This window comes from Microtus ochrogaster, chromosome 8 (assembly GCF_000317375.1).
Source record: "Microtus ochrogaster isolate Prairie Vole_2 chromosome 8, MicOch1.0, whole genome shotgun sequence".
Taxonomy (NCBI): Eukaryota; Metazoa; Chordata; class Mammalia; order Rodentia; family Cricetidae; genus Microtus; species Microtus ochrogaster.
The window spans coordinates 88,266,105-88,284,522 of NC_022015.1; the positions used below are offsets into that span (position 1 = coordinate 88,266,105).

Below are 18,418 nucleotides of genomic sequence, written 5' to 3' on the forward strand. Positions count from 1 at the left end.
GGTCTACAGAGCTAGTTCCAGGACAGGCTCCAAAACCACAGAGAAACCCTGTCTCGAAAAACCAAAAAAAAAAAAAAAAGAGTAGGTATGGCCTTGTTGGAGGAAGTGTGTCACTGCAGGGATGGGCTTTGAGGTCTCATATATGTTTAAGTTACACTCAGTTTCTCAGTTCACTTCTGTGTTCAAGGAGATAAACAGATTAAGAAATGGAATACAGGGAGAGGTGACCTCACAAGATCCCACTCAGCTAAATTTCAAACCTGTGAAAAGGAATTAAAGGAAAGCTTAGAGCTGGGTATGGTGGTACATGCCTTTAATCCCAGTACTTCAGAAGCAGAGACTTGTTGTAGATCTCCGAGTTTGAGGCCAGCATGGTCTACAGATCCAGTTTCAGGACAGCCAAGCTCTGGCAGTAAAGGAAACTATCAAAACCAGAAAGCTAGTAAAGATGTATTTGAAAGAAGGGACCATGTTCCAGCCCCAGTAAGCAGCAGAACATGGCAGCTTTGGCCACAGGATTCCCAGCATTAAGGACAGAAGAAAGGGGTTATAGAATCTGCCTCTATGACTAAGAAAAGCTGCCAAGGCCAGGGATGCATCAGGGTGTCCCTGAATGAAGGCCATTGCATGAAGCTATGACGCTGAAGCCTGGATTGCCTTGGAGAACCCAAGATGTTGGAGATGCTAGAGCTATGGTATACCTGCCAAGGAAAGCTGCCCACAGGGAGTGGAACCAGCCCGAAAAAAAGAAGTGTGTTGCAATCAACAAAGCTGACAGGAGTTGGAGATCTGAAGAGTGTTTTGGCATCAGATATGGAAATGCAGAGTTTGGAGTTTGTCCAGCTGGTTTTCAGTCTTACTTTGGTCCAGTATTTCCTCACCATGCCCCCTTCCCTATGATTTGGAATGGTAATGAATATCCTGTACCATTATATGTTGGAAGTATGTGATCTGTTTTTTGATTTTATAGTCTCTTAACTACATGAATCTCTTTAGAGACTTTGAACTTTGAAACATTGAGGCTGTGGTAGCCTATGGGGACTTTTGAAGCTGGACTAAATACATTTTGCATCATGATATTGTTACAAGTTTATGGGGCCAGGGAGTGGAATGGAGTAGTTTGAATGTAACTGGCCTTTCTAAATGCATAGGGAGTGGTACTAGTAGGAGGTGTAACTTTTTTGGAGTACGTGTATCCTTGCTGGAGGAAGTATGTCACTGTGAGGGTGGACTTTGAGGTCTCATATATGCTCAAGCCACACCCAGTGTCTCAGTTCACTTCCTACTGCTCCTTCTCCAATACCATGTTTGCCTGCATGCTGCTATGTCCACCATGATGATAACAATGAAACTGTAAGTGACCCAATTACATATTTTCCTTCATAAGAGTTACCATGGTTATGGTGTTTCTTCGTAGCAATAGAAACCCTAAGTAAGACATGCAGGAAGGAAGCATAACAGACTACACTTTCCCCTGCCACTGCTAACTATGGAGAAGCTTGGCTTTGGTTTACTAAGAAAAACAGTAATTTTGAAGTCAACAAGGCTGAGTTCCAAAAGGCTGCCAGCACTGAGGTTCAACATGAGTTGGGTTTAGCAACTGTGTGGGAGCCCACAGAAGTGGATCATTCCACCTTAACTAAAGGTCAGAGTTCAAACATATTCTTGCTCCTTCAAGGTTAATAAGGACAGGAGGTTTGACCTAAGGTGTGGCTACTAACAGGACGTTTTGACCTAGGGTACGGTTACTTGAAGTTTTGAGTATTAAGAAGGTAATTACTTTTTTGTTCTTTGTACCTTGGTGAAGAAGTCTTTTGCCTTCCCCCCTCCTTTTTGGATTGGGGTATATAAAGGCTATGAGAAATAAACACAAGGCAAATCTCTGCATTTACTGGATGATCTCTCGACTCTTATCTGCTGCCTCTTGTCTATTTCTTTCTCAATCCTCGCTCTTCCCTCCAAGTGTGGACGAATATGTCAGGTCGGATCCGACACAACTGTGTGGCATCCCAAGGTGTGGCTCTCTTATCCTTCATGAAGTTACTGCCTGAGTCCTTCCTCCACTCTTACTCTCATAGACATCAAGAAGACAGCTAAAGCCCGCATTCCCATGAAGAAGCACTCAAGAAGGCTGCATTTGAACTTTGCCCAGTCCCATAGGATGAAAGAACATAGAAAATACAAGCTACAATAACCACCTGGAGCTATTCCCTAAACTACCTCACCAGGTCACTCCTATACACCTACTGGAGATTCACCTCCATTTTATCTAGGAGAAAACTGAGGCACAAAAAGGCAAATAACTTGCCCAAAATCATAGTCATTAAGCAGCCAAGTTTAAAAAAAAATCAAACCCTGGCTTGTTTGGTTCCATGGCTTTTAAAACACCATCTTCATTGAGAGAGAAAGAAAAGAGAGCGACAGAAGGACCTTGAAAAAGCTTTTCTCCCCAGTAGTTCTGGAGTAGCCATCATTGAAGGCCCCTACACTTCAGAAAGAATGGATCCGTGGGGCCATTAAGACATCGCACCCTTTCCTAAATGGAGACCCAGGTAGTGAACTGAGCACACATCTTGTCATTTCTCCAATCCTCACAGAAATGATTTCATCAGTGCCTAAGTAGACAAAAAGGCTTTCTCAGGGGACAGGGAGGTAACTCAGAAGCTAAGAGCACTTGTTACTCCTGCAAAGGACTTAGGTTAGATTCCCCATATCTATACAGTAGCTAACAACCATTTATAACCCTAGTTCCAGGGGATATGACTCCAAGGTAAGTGCCTGCAAATGGTGCACAGACATATGTGCAGAGGACACTCACCTACACACATACAATAAAATAAATTTGTGATGTCTATTTTTGGATGTCCACCTGACTATACCTGGACTAACTAAAACCCAAATGACTGGGCATACCTGTGGTGGACTTTCTTTTTTTCCATTTCAGTCCTGGACAGTTTTTCCCTGGACAGTCCCTGGCTGTCCAGGACCTTACTCTGTACCTCTGCCTCCATAATGCTGGGATTAAAAGTGTATCCCACAACATCCAGCAATTTTTCCTCAACAAATTATTTGAAGGGACGACCCACTGCTAATTCAGATCTTTGAAGTGGGAAGACACACCTTTAATCTGGAGCACACCTTCTCCTGACAGTCTATATAAAGGGCAAGAAAGAAGGAAGCTTGCTCTCGCTTTGCCTGATTGCTCTTACCCTTGAGAGAAGTCCATTCATTCACAGGTATTAGAGCCACTTTTTGGAGATTCTGGAGTAAACTGAAGGCCAGCTGAGACAGCCAGCCTCATGGACTGAACTACTACTCGATTCTTGGACCTTTCATTAGTAGATAGCCATAGCCATTGTTAAGACTAGTTAGACCACAGCCTATAAGTCATTCTAAGAAATCCCTATAGATAAATAACACACATATATACATACTCACTCTAGAAGTTATAAACTCTAATACAAAGTCTAAATTAACAAAAAAAAGCTTCTGTTTCTGACATTTTTGCCATCCAGGTATCATATCTGTGGTACCTGCCCATAATCCCAGCACCAAGGAGGTGGACCAGAATGAGCGCAAATTCAAGGAGAGCCTGGGGCCATATATTCAAACCCTGTCTCAAAAAAAAAAAAAAAAAAAAAAAAAATCAAAAGCACCAACACAAAACCAAACCCATATTCCTTCCTGAGTTTTATCAAAATTGACAAGCAAAAATGCTTCTCTTTATAAGTCCCCAAGAGTCAGTGACACTAAAACACAGAAAACCATCCCGCCTCTAAGGAACAGCTCTTACCTGAGTGCAACGCCAGCACCTTCCAACAGCACTCCGTAGTCTCGGGCTATTTGCTTGGTTAAATCCGACAATAGCGTGATGTTCATGTGGCCCAAACCACCACTCTAATAAAAAGGCAAACAGGACTGTTTTTTTCAGGTGGTCCTACAATGTCTGAACCAGGTACCCATGTTGATGGTGGTAAGTAATAGTAAATGCACACTTCCTTCCTGTAAACTCGCCTAAAGGAGATACAATTATATTTGCCATTATGTTTTTTAAAGTTTTTTTTTAATTTTATGTGTTTTACCTGCATATCACATGCATGTAGGGTCTGAAGAAGTCAGCAGAGGCAATCGGACCCCCTGGAACTGGAGTTAAAATAGTTGCAAGTCGACATATGGATGCTGGGAACTCTTCCTGGACCCTCTTGAAGAATAGCAATGTTCTTAAGCAATGAGCCATCTCTCCAGTCCCTATTATTCCTGTATTAATTGATGTGTATGTGTGTGGGGAGGGTGGGCACATGTGTGGGTTCTAGTGATAGAATTCAGGTTGTCAGGTTTGCTCAGCAACTATGTTACCTGATGAATCACCACATTGACCAATTTCCACTGTTTTAAAGATAAGGAAACTGAAGCTCAAACAAAAAAAAAAAAACCAAAACAAACAAACAAACAAAAAAACCCACCTTTTTTCTTCTGGACACTGCAATAAAGAATCTGACTGACCTTTCCTTATCTTTTTGAGTCAAGGTCTCCTGTAGCCAGATTGGCCTCCAATTTACAGTGTTGCCAATGATGACCTTGAACTTTTGCTTCCTGCCTCTACCTCTGGAACAACGACGGAATCACAAGCTATGTTAATCCACCAAGTTTATGGTACTGGGGACTGAACCCAAGTTTTCTTGTATATTAAGTAAAAGCTCTGAGCATACTCTGCTCTCTTTCTCCAATTGTTAAAGCAGCTGTCGAAATGAAAACTAATTTCTGAAGAATAAAAATGAAGGCGTGACAAATTACTCAAGTCACTATTGTTAGTCCCAGATCATACCTAGTGAAATTTTGGTTGTTTTTCTTAGCAGATTTCTAGGCATCATCACACAGAACAGTACAGCAAATTTACTATGTGTTCAAAGTACAGGCCTAAGAGGAAGCAACAGACCCTAGCCATGTCCCCTGTCCTGCTGAGCCTGGCTCCATTACTATGTGAACTTGGAAAATATACATGGAACGGGCAGTAAAGATATATGCAATGTCCACGGAGTTGTTACTACCATAGTTTACAGACTACTAATAGGCAAGCATCTACAAATGGCCTGCTTTAGGAGGATACGTCTCACCTAATATAGAGCTTTTCTAGCATGCATGAAGCCCTGGATTTGATTCCCAGGAAGGCATAAACCAGGTTCTGATCTTAGAACTTGAAAGGTGGAGGCTGAAGGATTAGAAGTTCAAGGTTATCTGAATAATGCATCCAGTTAAGAGGCCAGCCTGAAATACCTAGCACACTGTTTTCTGAAAGGAAGCGGGGAAAGGAAGGCAGTTAAGCAAGAAACTCACTTCAGACTGGCTATGCTTTAACGATCCCTAGGTTTGTCTTAAATTTCTTCTGTTGGTACAGGGGATAAGTGTAGCTAGAGAAGGAGGAAAAGGCAATGATTAGTTAGATAAGAGGATTAAGTTCTGTTCTTCTGTATAATAGGTGACTACAGTTAGAACATACTGTATTTTTTAAACTAGCTAAAAAAGGGTTTTTATTTGTTTTTTTGAGAAAGTCTCATCATGTGGCTCTGGAACTTACTAGGCAGACCATGTCAGCTTAAAACTCATGAAGATCATCCTGCCTCTACCTTCTGAGTGCTAGAATTAAAGGTGTGAACCATCTGCCCAGCTAAAAAAGGAATTTGAATGTCACGGCCATAAAGAAATGATTGAGGAAATAGAACACAGAATAGCATGATTTGATCCTTGCACAATGTACACATGTATCAAAACATCACATTGTAGCCCACAAATATATACAATGTTTTTATTGTGTGGTCTATATTGTTTGTGATTTAGAAATGAAACCAAAGAATAAAGTAAAACCAAGGAAAGGTGACTGTCAACCAACCTACCTTCCTTGGTGTATTGATCCAGGCAAGATGACTGAAGTGGGAGTCCACTGAAACCGCAACCACTTCACAGTTTACATCATGAAATTCATTGGCTTTGTCACTGAAAGCAACAATTTCTGTAGGACACACAAAAGTGCTTGGGGAAAAAAGAAAGTTTCATTAGATTATGTTTAGACAAAAATTTAAGACATAAGCAGTAACTTGTCTAAAAGCTAAATTGATTTGCTTAGGGAGCAAAAATGGTAAAATGGGCTGGGTTGGTGGCATACACCTTTAATCCCACAATTTGGAAAGTAAAGGGAGGAGGATATTTGTCTGCTCAGGTCAGCTTGGTCCACATATAAAGATGCTACAAAATAAATAAATAAATAGAGTAAGCTTTCTTTCTAGTTGCTGGACATGGTGGTATGTACTTTAATCCAAGCATTGAGGAGGCAGAGGCAGGCTGATCTCTGTGAGTCTTGGTCTATTGTGAGTCCCAAGACAGCCAGGGCTATATAGAGATACCCTGCCTCAATAAATAAATCAACCTGGGGTTTGCGGGGGCACACATTTGAAGACTTAAATTGAAAATCTGTATTTGAATAAAGCAGCTTTAAGAAAAACATTTCTTATACTACTTTCTCATTTTCCAACCAGACTGGTATCAAGTTTAAACTGGTTTAGAGAACCATTAATCAAAAGCATGTAATACTGAATTGTATTAAAGGTTGAGAACATTATCCAGTGATTTTACCTTGCATGCAGAAGGCCTGGGGTTTGATCCCCAAGAAAAACTAACAGAACCATATCAAAACTCCTCCATTGGGGGCTGGAGAGATGGCTCAGTGGTTAAGAGCACTAACTGTTCTTCCAGAGGACCCAGGTTCAATTCCCAGCACCCACATGGCAGTTCACAACTGTCTGAAGATCTAGTTCCAGGGGATCTGACACCTTCACACCAATGCACATAAAATAAAGTTAAATAAACCAAAAAAAAGTATATAAAAAATAACAAAACTCCTCCATTAAAGTAAGGCCATATCTTCCATTAAATTCATCACATGAGCTATAGATAGCCAAGGCCAATAAACAAAAATCAGAAAGAATCTTTTTCTTCACTAGAAGAGGAATTTCAGTGTGAGTCAGAATCCACCACCAGCTCTCAAAAGGATATGAAAGCATTATAGAGTCAGACTTACAAATCCAAAGGGTAGAAGAAAAGCACCAAGTATTTCCCCTTAAAGTCGTCAAGACTCAGCTCTTTGAACTCTCCATTGACAACAGCCGTACCCTTAAAATAGGGAGCATGCTGTGTGACAGCAGGGGTGCGGAAGGAGGAACCTAAAAAAGATCACAAACCTGTCTGTAGCTTGTCATCCACTGCATCAATCACTACGTGAATTTATCTAAATTCCTTTCACTGAAACTTATCAAATAAATTTATTATTTATCATAACAGGAGATGTTATTAATACAACTCAATGACATGGATCACTTTAATTGTACATCTTAGGTACAATAATTTCCCCTTCAGTTCAGTTCTAAATTATACACAAATCCAACTCAGTGGTAGGGAGAAGTGTGTGTGTGTACGCGCACATGTGCATGCGTTTGTATGTGTGTGTAAATTTAGAGGATGGAAGACACTGTCCAGTACTGATCCCTCTTTTTTCTCTTCTAGCGTCTGATAAACTTAGAACTCACCAGTAGGCTAGCTGGACACAAGTGCATCCTACCACATCTGCTTATATGTGGGTGAAGGCCAAACTTGAGTCCTTGTGCTAGTTTACTGACTGATTTAGCTATCACCCCAGCCTTGAAGAAAAACTTAAAAAAAAAAAAAAAACAGAAAGAAGAAATTAAATGCCGTGGAAACTAAAGGGAGGAAGACAGAAGAAAGCAAAACCAGAGCTAGGCTTAAAAAGACCCTTAGTGTGAAGCTGCAGGGTTGGCTCTTCACTTCAGGAGAGAGAATGGAGTCTGGGAGGTTCTGATGTCGGAGGACAGCTGTTTTCAGGAAGATTAGGCTATCTAATGGAAGGACTCCAGTTATCTCAGCGAGAGGCACTGAGGTGTGGCAGAGAGAACACCAAGAACAGATGCAGGATATGTTTCAAAGCTGGGGTGGGGTGGGGTACAGGGAAAACTCAGTGGTGTCTATTCATTTTATCCAGGGGTCTTTTTGTTATTACTAAGCTGTTATAATTTAGGTATCTTAGAGGAATATCCTTTATTAAGTATATTATACAAATATTTTCTTTTTCCTAGATTATAGCTTTCTCTCTCTACTCATTTTCTTTTCTTTCCTTGTTTCTTTGGTTGCTTTGTGCTTGCAGACAGGGTCTCACACTAAGAAGGCTCTATTGGCCTGGAACTTATTATAAAGCACAGGCTGGTCTCAAACTTGTGGCAATCCCCGTGTCTGCTTCCCCACTGCTAAGGTTACAGTTATGCACTAACCGCATCTGGCCCCTTTCTTCTTTCTCTATTGGAAACAGAGCCTTCCTATACGACCCAAGCTGGCCTCAAACCTGTGTTGATATTCTAAGCTACCTCAGCTACCCATGTCCCGAAATTTCAATTGTGCGCTGCTATGCCTAGTTTTTTCCTTTCCTTTCTTTGTCTCCTGAGCGCTGGGATTAAAGGCATGTCCTGCTTCATTTTCTTCATGTTCCTTAAAAGTAGATCTTAAACTTTTGACACTGCCAATTACTCACTGTTCCTACACAATTCCTTATGGATCTGGCCATCTCTACACATTCTCATACTGCATTTTTTAAAGCGCTGAAGACAAGTCTCATGCATAGCCAAGGTCCAGAGTTCTGACATGGGTTCCCTTTGCCTGGGTGCAACTAAAACATAGTAACACTTACTGGTGCTAAAGGCAAACTTTGGTTGGGCAGAGGCAGACCACAGATTGTCTGTCAAGCAGGGTCTTCTAGAAGCAATAGGCCTAAGAAGTGACGAAGCACAAACACCCCGGGAAATGGTACCCACATGCTGAGCAACCTGCAAAGAGAAATGCTTTCTATTAGAAAGACTTTCTGAAAGGGTGACTAACGGCTGACCTTGCTGCTGGCTGCGGTGGCCATTTGTCAATGGTGGCCTCAGCTGTCCGTTTTCCCTGTAAACCAAATACCAAATCAAATTAAAAATAATTTCCTTCTTCTTCCTTAAAGACTGCAAGGCTGAGGTAATCCTAAAATACAGTCTCAGGAATAAAAATCTCCAGATAACTACAAAAATTCAAGAAGGCTAGGCCAGGTTGAGTGATTAATTTCACCCCCCACCAATCAGCTGCAAATGTGCCCAAATCAAGGTTTTTCTCAGAAAAAGTCTCTCCCAGACTCTCAGTCAAACAAAGAAATAAGGCAAAGTTCATGCCTTGGCAGAGTTTGGCCCGAGTTCAAGGGAAGTATTTGCTCAACTTTGATGTCCAGCGTAGCTAGGGGAGGAGGTAGGTGTTGCCCTGAGCCCCAGTGATGAGAAAAGGGGAAGGTGGTTGGTAAATTAAGAACAGTAAGCTGCAACCACCAGGAGGACAGTAGGTAACAGGGCAGAGTCCAGCATGAGTGTGGGAGCAGAAAGCGGCTCCCATTACTGTAGTACTTTGTTTAAGTACTAGATTTACGAGTGAGCCCACTGTCAAGTCAAGATGTGGCATTACTTCTTCCATGGCAAAGAAAGGAAAGCAAACTGAGATTCAGAAATGCAAAGTGAAGCCAGGTGTTGGTGGCACACACCTTTAATCCCTGCAAAGGGGAGGTAGAGACAGGCGGATCTCTCAGAGTTCGTGGTCTACAGAGTGAGTTCCAGGACAGTCGGGGCTACACAGACTAGCCTGAGGAGGGCGAAGTCACTTGCTCAAGGTCATGTTTGGTGACAGACCCTAGAACACGGGATCCAATACACTGGCCCACAAAGCCAGACCTGGGTGCTTTAGTGAGTGGAGAAGCAGCAAAGCGACCCTCGACTCCTAGACCGCAAAGACTCCGGGAGCGCACCACCCGCTGGGGCAAGGGGAAAAGCTGTCCTGCGCAGGCGCTGGGGCCTTGCGGGCCGCAGGAGGCCTCTCAGTGCGCGAGCCGAGAGCTCCCTCCAGTAGCGTTAGTGGCCAGCAGACCCAAGAGGGCGCGATCCGGTCAGGAAGCGGGTCCCGGAGTCACGGCTGTGTCATGCGTCTGCCCAGCTGGCAGCCACTCACCGAGGACCTGAGGAACCTTCCCGCAGCGGCCGCCATCTTCAGTGCACGCGGGAGGCAAAGCAGACAGAGGAGCCTGCGAGCAGCGGGTCCACGCTGGGTGCTGTGTCTCCTACGTAGGGCGTGGTTTCTGAGTCTAGGGGCGTGGCCGGGCGCGCAGGTTGGGTTTACGGGGCGGGGCCGAGGCGGAGGGGTGTGGCTTACGTGAAGAGGCTGAGTGAATGTGGTTTAGGGTGAAAGGTGGAGACGCACCCCTTCCTGCTCAGGGTGATATTTCTTTTCCTCTTGGTCTCCTGAGGAGCTGAATGCTTGTTTTCCTATTTGTTGTACCAAACCTATAAAGAGCTAATGAAAGGGTCAAGTAGCCACTTATTTCCATGTTTCCTATTGATTTTTGTTTTAGCTTTGTGTGGTGGAAACTGTGAGAGAATCCTGTTCCCTTTCTACCTCAGGTGGAATCTTCTGGCTTCTGCATTAAATGGAACAAATTTAGTTGTTTGAGTCTTTAATAAGCTCAGTGACTTAGAAACATCGAAGCTTAGTATGCTTGTAAACCTTTGGGATTGTGTGGGGGCTTCCGTTTGACATCTCTCAAAAGTGGAATAACTGAGACACATTTCAAATCAATTTATTTATTAATATTAATATTAAGTGCTGAAGCCGGGCGGTGGTGGCGCACGCCTTTAATCCCAGCACTCGGGAGGCAGAGGCAGGTGGATCTCTGTGAGTTCGAGACCAGCTTGGTCTACAGAGCTAGTTCCAGGACAGGCTCCAAAGCCACAGAGAAACCCGGTCTCGAAAAACCAAAAAAAAAAAAAAATATATATATATATATATATATATTAAGTGCTGAGTGGAGAGCACGGTTTTGAAGCAGCACCTCAAACACATAACGAAATTCACGCGGTATTCACAGCAAACGCCATCTGTAAACTGGTATTTTCCAAGCACTGTTCTGTTATTAATTTACCTCCTCAAATCTGCATACCATAAATAATATTTAATATTTTCTTTTTTGGGGTTGGAGAGATGGCTCAGTGGTTAAGAGCATTGCCTGTTCTTCCAAAGGTCCTGAGTTCAATTCCCAGCAATCACATGGTGGCTCACAACCATCTGTAAAGAGGTCTGGTGCCCTATTCTGGCCTGCAGACATGCACACAGACAGAATATTGTATACATAATAAATAAATAAATAAATATTTAAAAAAATATTTTCTTTTTTATTTTTTTCCATTTATTTATTTATTAAAGATTTCTGTCTCTTCCCTGCCACCGCCTCCCATTTCCCTCCCCCTCCCCCTCCCCCAATCAAGTTCCCCTCCCTTGTCAGCCCATAGAGCTATCAGGGTCCCTGCCCTGTGGGAAGTCCAAGGACCACCCACCTCCATCCAGGTCTAGTAAGGTGAGCATCCAAACTGCCTAGGCTCCCACAAAGCCAGTACGTGCAGTAGGATCAAAAACCCATTGCCATTGTTCTTGAGTTCTCAGTAGTCCTCATTGTCCGCTATGTTCATATTTTCTTTAAACTAGCTTGCTTTATAAAACACAAATGATATTATAAAATGTTAAACAGGAAAAACTTATAACAATATAAATAGGAGGTAATTAATAATAAACACACTAAAGCAAAATACTACAAAGCTCCAGCTAGATGCAGTTACTTGCTGAAAGTCTGAGTTTTAGTAAAAAGAGAGAGGTGGTCAGAGGCATTCTTTTCTAGCCTCACGGAGAACCTTTTCATTTGTGTGGCCAGAGGACTGAAAGAGAATTAAAAAACACTTTCAAATTTCTCATGCTGAGATTTTACGTTATTATTTATTTTGCTTACCACTATTCCAGAAGTAAGTTTCATTAAGCCGTCCATGCACCTTTAGGTGCTACTCACGGTAACTGCCTTGGTCTCTAAAAAACCAAAGAAAGACAAAAACAAGCAAACAAACAAAACAAAACATCTTAGACCTAGAGACACCTTATCTCAACCAGTTTCCCCACAGCACCTGACTTGGTCTTAACTGGTACCCAATGTGTGTGTTTAGCAGGGTCCAAATGAAGGAAATCATAGAATACTGGTGCTCAAATCTGTGATGAAATATAAACCAGACATAAAAAAGAAAGCTGATCTTGATGACTCACACTTGTAATTTCAGCACTTGGGAGCCTGAGACCGGAAGATGACCAAGAGTTCAAGGCCAGCCTTTGCTACAATGTAAGACTCACTTTTATATAAGAAAAAAACAAAACAGGCTGGGCAGTTGTAGCAGGAATTCTGATTGGTCTTACTAAATAAAACCTGGAGTCAGATACTGGGGGTGAAAGCTGATGGATCAAAGAAGCAGAGCAGGCAAACACTAGAGACACCTTTTACCTCTACCAGTGCTCGGGCTGAGGGGGCAATCCTGTCCTCAGACTGTCTCCTCAGACTGCATCTCCAGACTACAACTGTCTTCACCAAACCTCAGACTGTACTGCAGCCCTGTTTCCTCCTGTCTTATATTCCTCTCTCTGCCCAGCCATATCACTCCTGTCTCTACCTCCCTAGTGCTGGGGTTAAAAGCATGGGATCCTAAGTGAGGGGATCACCTTTGTGTGAGCTCTGTTTCTCTTTTAGACAGATTAATCTCGTGTAGCCCAGGGTGGCCTTGAACTAACAGAGATCCCTCTGCCTCTATCTCTGGAGTCCTGGGATTAAAGGTTTGTGCCACCACTCTCTGGCCTCTGGTGGCTTAGCTCTGCACTCTGATCTTCAGGCAAGCTTTATTTGTTAAAACACAAATAAAATATCACTATAGGCAGTGGTGATGCATGCCTTAATGCCAGAACTCAGGAGACAGAGGCAGGCATATCTCTGTGAGTTCACGGTCAGCCTGGTCAACAGAGTGAGTTCTAGGACAGACTCCAAAGCTGCACAAAGAAACCATGTCTCAAAAACAAAACAAAACAAAACAGAAAAGCAAACAAAACAAACCCCCAAACTCTCAGGTGTGATAACGCAGGTCATTAATCCCAGTATGTGAAACTCTGTGAGTTCAAAACTCAAAACTGTTTAGTCTACAAAGAGAGTTCTAGGCCAGCCAGGGTTATATAGTGAGGCCTTGTCTCAAAATTAAAAAAAGTAAAATAAAACATTGAAAGATACTACCATGTTAATGAGCCTTAAAACCCCTATGTGGAGTCTGGAACGAGGAAGGAGAGAATTAGTTCCATAAAGTTGTTCTCTGACTTCTATACATGCACTGTAACATGTGCCTCCTCCCACTAACACATCATACGACTCCAATAATGATGAAGGTTGCAGTGTTGGACAGAAGGGAAAATCTGTTCTTTCTAGGTGTATTATTGGTTAGCAAATCCCCATACCCAGCCAGGAGTCAGTGGGTTTGTTTTTTTTTTTTTTTCAGAGAAAGGTGGTTTTACAGATTCCTGATTGAAAATTAGACATAAATTATGAAAGAGAAAGGAGTGGGACTTTCTCTTTTCTTTTGTGCTCATCCCAAAGGAACTTCCCCCTTTTTTCAGAGCTGCTTAGAGCAGGCAGAGGGAATGCTCACCTAGGGGATCTATTTCCCTCTTCCGGTGTGTGTGTGTGTGTGTGTGTGTGTGTGTGTGTGTGCTGCGCGCACATTCCACTTAAATGGCAGGGGTCCCTGGATGAGAGATCTGTCCTCTCCCCACCTTCACACAGGGACCAACCCTGAATGTGAGCAAGCCCTCCAGCCCTTGGAATTGGATGGGACAGGTGGAAGGTTTTGTTTTTGTTTGTTGGTTTTTTTTTTTCTGGCTGACCTGGCAGAGACAAAAGAATTCAGGGAGGAAGGGAGAGTCCTACACCAGAAAAAGCCACTGGTCAATACAGGGAAAGAAAACTGACAGAAACATAGAAAGACACACAGAGAGCTACACATACATAGACACAGAGTTAAAAACAAAACAGATATGGGTGACGACCCCACATTCATACACTTGAATAGAGGGATCCAGTGAAGTCTCACATGGTTCCCAGACACTGGATCAGCTACGTCCAACCTTCCCTGTGTGTCCCAACAAAAGGCACCAGACTTACCAGAGGTGACAGAGCAGGTGAATTTCTAATCTGTTTCCTTTGGGGTGGAGGTGTCAGACCCCTCTGAAGCTTTAGGCAGTGATTGCTCAAAGAGAGCCCTAGGGACCTACAATATCTCAGATTGTGCAAATCCTGAGAAGTCTCCTGACCATCACACTCTTCCTCCCTCCAAGGGACTCTGAGACCTCTGGTGTCTCAGGGTTTGTTCTCTGGGCTCTCACTGGAGCCTCCAGAAATGCTGTGGGGTGTTCATCAGAGAAGACTGCTTAGACATGGGTTTAACCAATAGAAAGTCTTTATTAGTGGGCTGGCAACAACACTGGGTGTTTGGGTTCCCAGTGTACCCCTGAGCCTTTATGTGGGTGAACCTTTAAGCACAAAACCACCTTCTGGATTGACATACTTTAGTTAACAATAACAGTTAGCTAGAAGAGGTTACTTTTTGGCTTCTATAGATCTGATTCTGGATAACTTTTCTTGTTAACTGAAGTATGTCAACTCAGGGCCTGGTGTCTGTGCTTAAAAACTCATTCTGAGAAAGGCACAGGACTACACTGGGATCCCAAACATCCATTGTAATTGCCAACCCACTAATAAAGACTTTCTATTGGTTTAAACCCATGTCTGATCAGTCTTCTCTGATGAATACATCACAATGGAACCATAATGCAGACAAGAAAAACATGAATCAGGATGTGAACTATGCCATCTAGCATTGCGTCTTCTTTCCAGTTCCTCTGGAGTCATTCACTCTTGCAAAACAAAATCAGTATTTATTACAGAAAAAGATGGGACAAAATAACCATGTTCACCAGCAAATGACTAGTTAAATAAATTCTAGTCCAGCCATCTCTATAACAAATATCTTGTAGAAGAATTTCCATATGGAGCACTCCCCAAGATATATTGTGGTGTAAAGATGTATCATGAAGGTAGAATAGTGCTTCTATTTATATATAATGAACATATGCATAGGCACTTGTGAATACACACATCTATGCTGACATAAAAGACAGAAATATGGCTGGAAGTCTGTGGAGAAAGTAATTGGGCTTTAGGGGAAAAAGCTGAGAACTAGACCTGTCTTTTGCGTCTGTCCTTGGTGTCTATGAGATTTGAATTCAGTGCTTCTACTGCATATTTAACAATGCTATGGGTGGATATGGTTCTGTGTAATTAGAAGTTTCTCTCCTGCCCACCAGTTCCAGAATAACCACTCTGAGGCTTGATATTAATTATAAATGTTTGGCGGATGGCTCAGACTTATTACAAGCTAGCTCTTACATTTAAATTAACCTATTTCTATTAATCTAAGTATTGCTACATGGCTGTGGCATTTCCAGTCTGCTAACATGTTTTCCCTTGGGTGGTTGGATGGCATCGCCCTGGTTCCTCCCTTGTATCTCTGCTTGGCTTTCCTGCCTTGCTTTATCCTGCCTTTCCATAGGCCAAAGCAGCTATTTATCAACCAATGAGGGCAAAACATATTCAGAGCATACAGAAGGACATCCCACAACATTTCCCCTTTTTGTCTAATCAAAAAGGAAACTTTTAACTTTAACATAGTAAAATTACATATAACAAAACAGTTATCAAGCAAGAATTACAGTTATATTACTTAATCTATTTGTATTTGGAAAAATTAAAGAAAATACTCTTTCAGTTTTGCAGAACTCACAGGAGTAAGGCAGGAGGATCACAAGTTTGAAGGCAGTCTGAGCTCTACAATAAGACCCTGTCTCAAGGACTGGAGAGATGGCTCATCAGTTGAGAGCACTGACTGCTCTCCAGTTCAATTCCTAGCACCCATATGGCAGCTCATAACTGTCTGTGACTTTAGTTCCAGGGGAATCCAATACCTTCACAGAGACACACATCAGAGAAAATACCAATGCACATAAAAAATAATAAATTAAAAAAAAAGACCCTGTCTCAAAAACAAGCAGTGGTGGCCAGATGGCTCAGAAGGATAACGGTGCTTGCTACCAAGCCTGAGGACCTGAGTAGCATCCCTGAAACCCACATAGTAGAAGGAAAGAACTAACTCCTGCAGGTTGTTTTCTGACTTCTGCCCCTCCCCCCATAAATGTAACTCCCCCCCTTTTTTTTTAAAGAAATGCTTTAAAACAATAAACCCAAACCCAACAAAAATGATCTGACTGTCTATGTCCTTTGAAAATTTCATGAGTTGATAATAAAAGGCAGGACTTTTTGGAGACGAGTAGGTCATCAGAATAGAGACCTATTGCAATCAGGACCATGTACAGATAAAGCAACTAAGTACTATATATGGGGTAATTCACCAGGCACATACATCTGCTGGCACCTTGATCTCAAACTTCCTTGCCTCCAAGACTATGAGCTGGGAACCATTTTTATGGTTCACAAATTACTCAGTTTACGGTATGGATTTTGTTACAGCAGCCTACATCACTAAGACAAACCATAAACAGAATCTTTCCCCTCCCAAACACAGAGAGGATAGAGTCTGGAGAGAGGCCTCAATGGTTTCCCAGTCAGATACTGAACACACAGGGTTGTAAAGGTTGAACAATGAGCAACAGATACTCTAGGACCCAAGCCGCACCCCAGGAGCAGAATTCCTTCTTTAATAAGTTGGAACTGTCCTAACACATTCATGAACCTGTATAGATTATACCATGTGGAGCTTGAGGCTTATTATTGCCATTCCCAAAGTATCTGCTAGATGACATCCTTTGTCTACGGAGGAAACTCCTTCAAGGAATGGGATCTCTAGCCACATCTGCCTGTCTAAACCCTGGAATTGAGATATCACTGTGGCAGAGACAGATGCTCAAGACAGATGCTCAAGGCAGATGCTCAAGGCTACAGTCTTGTAGCCTATAGCCTATTTATTCTACATTACTGTAAGAAAATTCAGCCCAGTTATTCAATAGATTTCATTTAGAATTAACTAGCTAGTTGAGGCTTCAAAGAGGGAAAAAGTAGGTTCTCTTTCCTGAGAATAAATAAAATATCCACATATCCACGATGGCTCACTTTATATGTGTAAAAGCTTTTTTTCCCTAAGGTTTCTAAGGTCATTAGGTGTAGTAATAGGAGTGGCGGGGCTGCGTCCCTAGCATCCCGGGCCGCCTGCTAGCTTATGCCCCGAAATAACAACACACAAATTGTATTCATTTAAACACTGCTTGGCCCTTTAGCTCTAGCCCTTACTGGCTAATTCTGATATCCCGATCAATCCATCTCTAATAATCTGTGAGCACCAGTCTTACTGGGAAGATTCTAGCCTACGTCCATCCTGGGTCGGAGCTGAATCGCGTCTCCGGGAGAGGGGAGCATTTCGTTTCTGCTCCAGAGAGCAGAACTGTCGAGTCTCTGTCTGAGGTGTCTTACCTCACTTCCCCTTCCTCCCAGCATTCTGCTCTGTTTACTCCACCCACCTATGTTCTAAGCTATGAGCCTAAGCAATTTGTTTATTACTTAACCAATGAAATCAACAGATTGATATATGACACTCCCACATCAATTAGGCCTAGAGACTGGAGCAAGAGAATGTTTATGTTATTGTAGTGTTAAGCTTGTCCTTCCTGCCTGCTTGTCCCATGAGTCAGCTAGCTGATTCTAAGCACTTTAGCTTAAGGTTCCTTTCAGTTTGCCTCCTTCTCTTTTAGAAGCAGTTCTTGGCCAGGCATGGTGGTACCTGTCTGGAATCTCAGCTTCTAGAAGGGAGGATGTGGCAGGAGGATCACCACAAGTTAGAGGACAGTCTGGTCTGTACAGTGAATCCAGAATAGCTAGGGCTGTATAGCCAGACCCTGTCTTTAAAAAAAAAAGAAGACATAGAGGCTGGAGACATGGTTCAGAGGTTAAGAGCACTAGCTGCTTTTTCTGAGGTTCTGAGTTCAATTCCCAGCAACCACATGATGGCTCACAACCATTTATAATGAGATTTGGTGCCCTTTTCTGGTATGCAGACATACATGCAGGCAGAAAACTGTGTCTATAATAAAGATTTAAAAAAAAAAGAGGGGCTGGAGAGATGGCTTAGTGGTTAAGAGCATTGCCTGCTCTTCCAAAGGTCCTGAGTTCAATTCCCAGCAACCACATGGTGGCTCACAACCATCTGTAATGAGGTCTGGTGCCCTCTTCTGGCCTGCAAACATATACACAGACAAAATATTGTATGCACAAGCCTGACCACTTTAATTTGACTGATGGAATTCAAATGGTGGATGGAGAGAAGACTCCGGCATGTTTTCTTTGGACTTCCACATGCATGCACAAAATAAATGTAAAAAC

The 18,418-nt window shown here is 42.6% G+C and overlaps 1 protein-coding gene across 1 annotated transcript in view; it reads right to left on the minus strand.

Annotated features, from left to right (window-relative positions):
* Prdx3 (peroxiredoxin 3) overlaps positions 1-10,204 on the minus strand; it is a 13,768-nt gene extending 3,564 nt beyond the window's left edge. The window contains exons 1-5 of the mRNA XM_005352573.2: positions 10,078-10,204; positions 8,747-8,882; positions 7,073-7,214; positions 5,892-6,027; positions 3,794-3,897 (exon numbers count right to left, since the gene is read on the minus strand). Of these exons, the coding sequence (XP_005352630.1) occupies positions 3,794-3,897; positions 5,892-6,027; positions 7,073-7,214; positions 8,747-8,882; positions 10,078-10,113 (554 nt within the window). The 5' untranslated portion in view covers positions 10,114-10,204. The remainder of the gene's footprint in view (positions 1-3,793; positions 3,898-5,891; positions 6,028-7,072; positions 7,215-8,746; positions 8,883-10,077) is intronic.
* Positions 10,205-18,418: the final 8,214 nt, after the last annotated feature.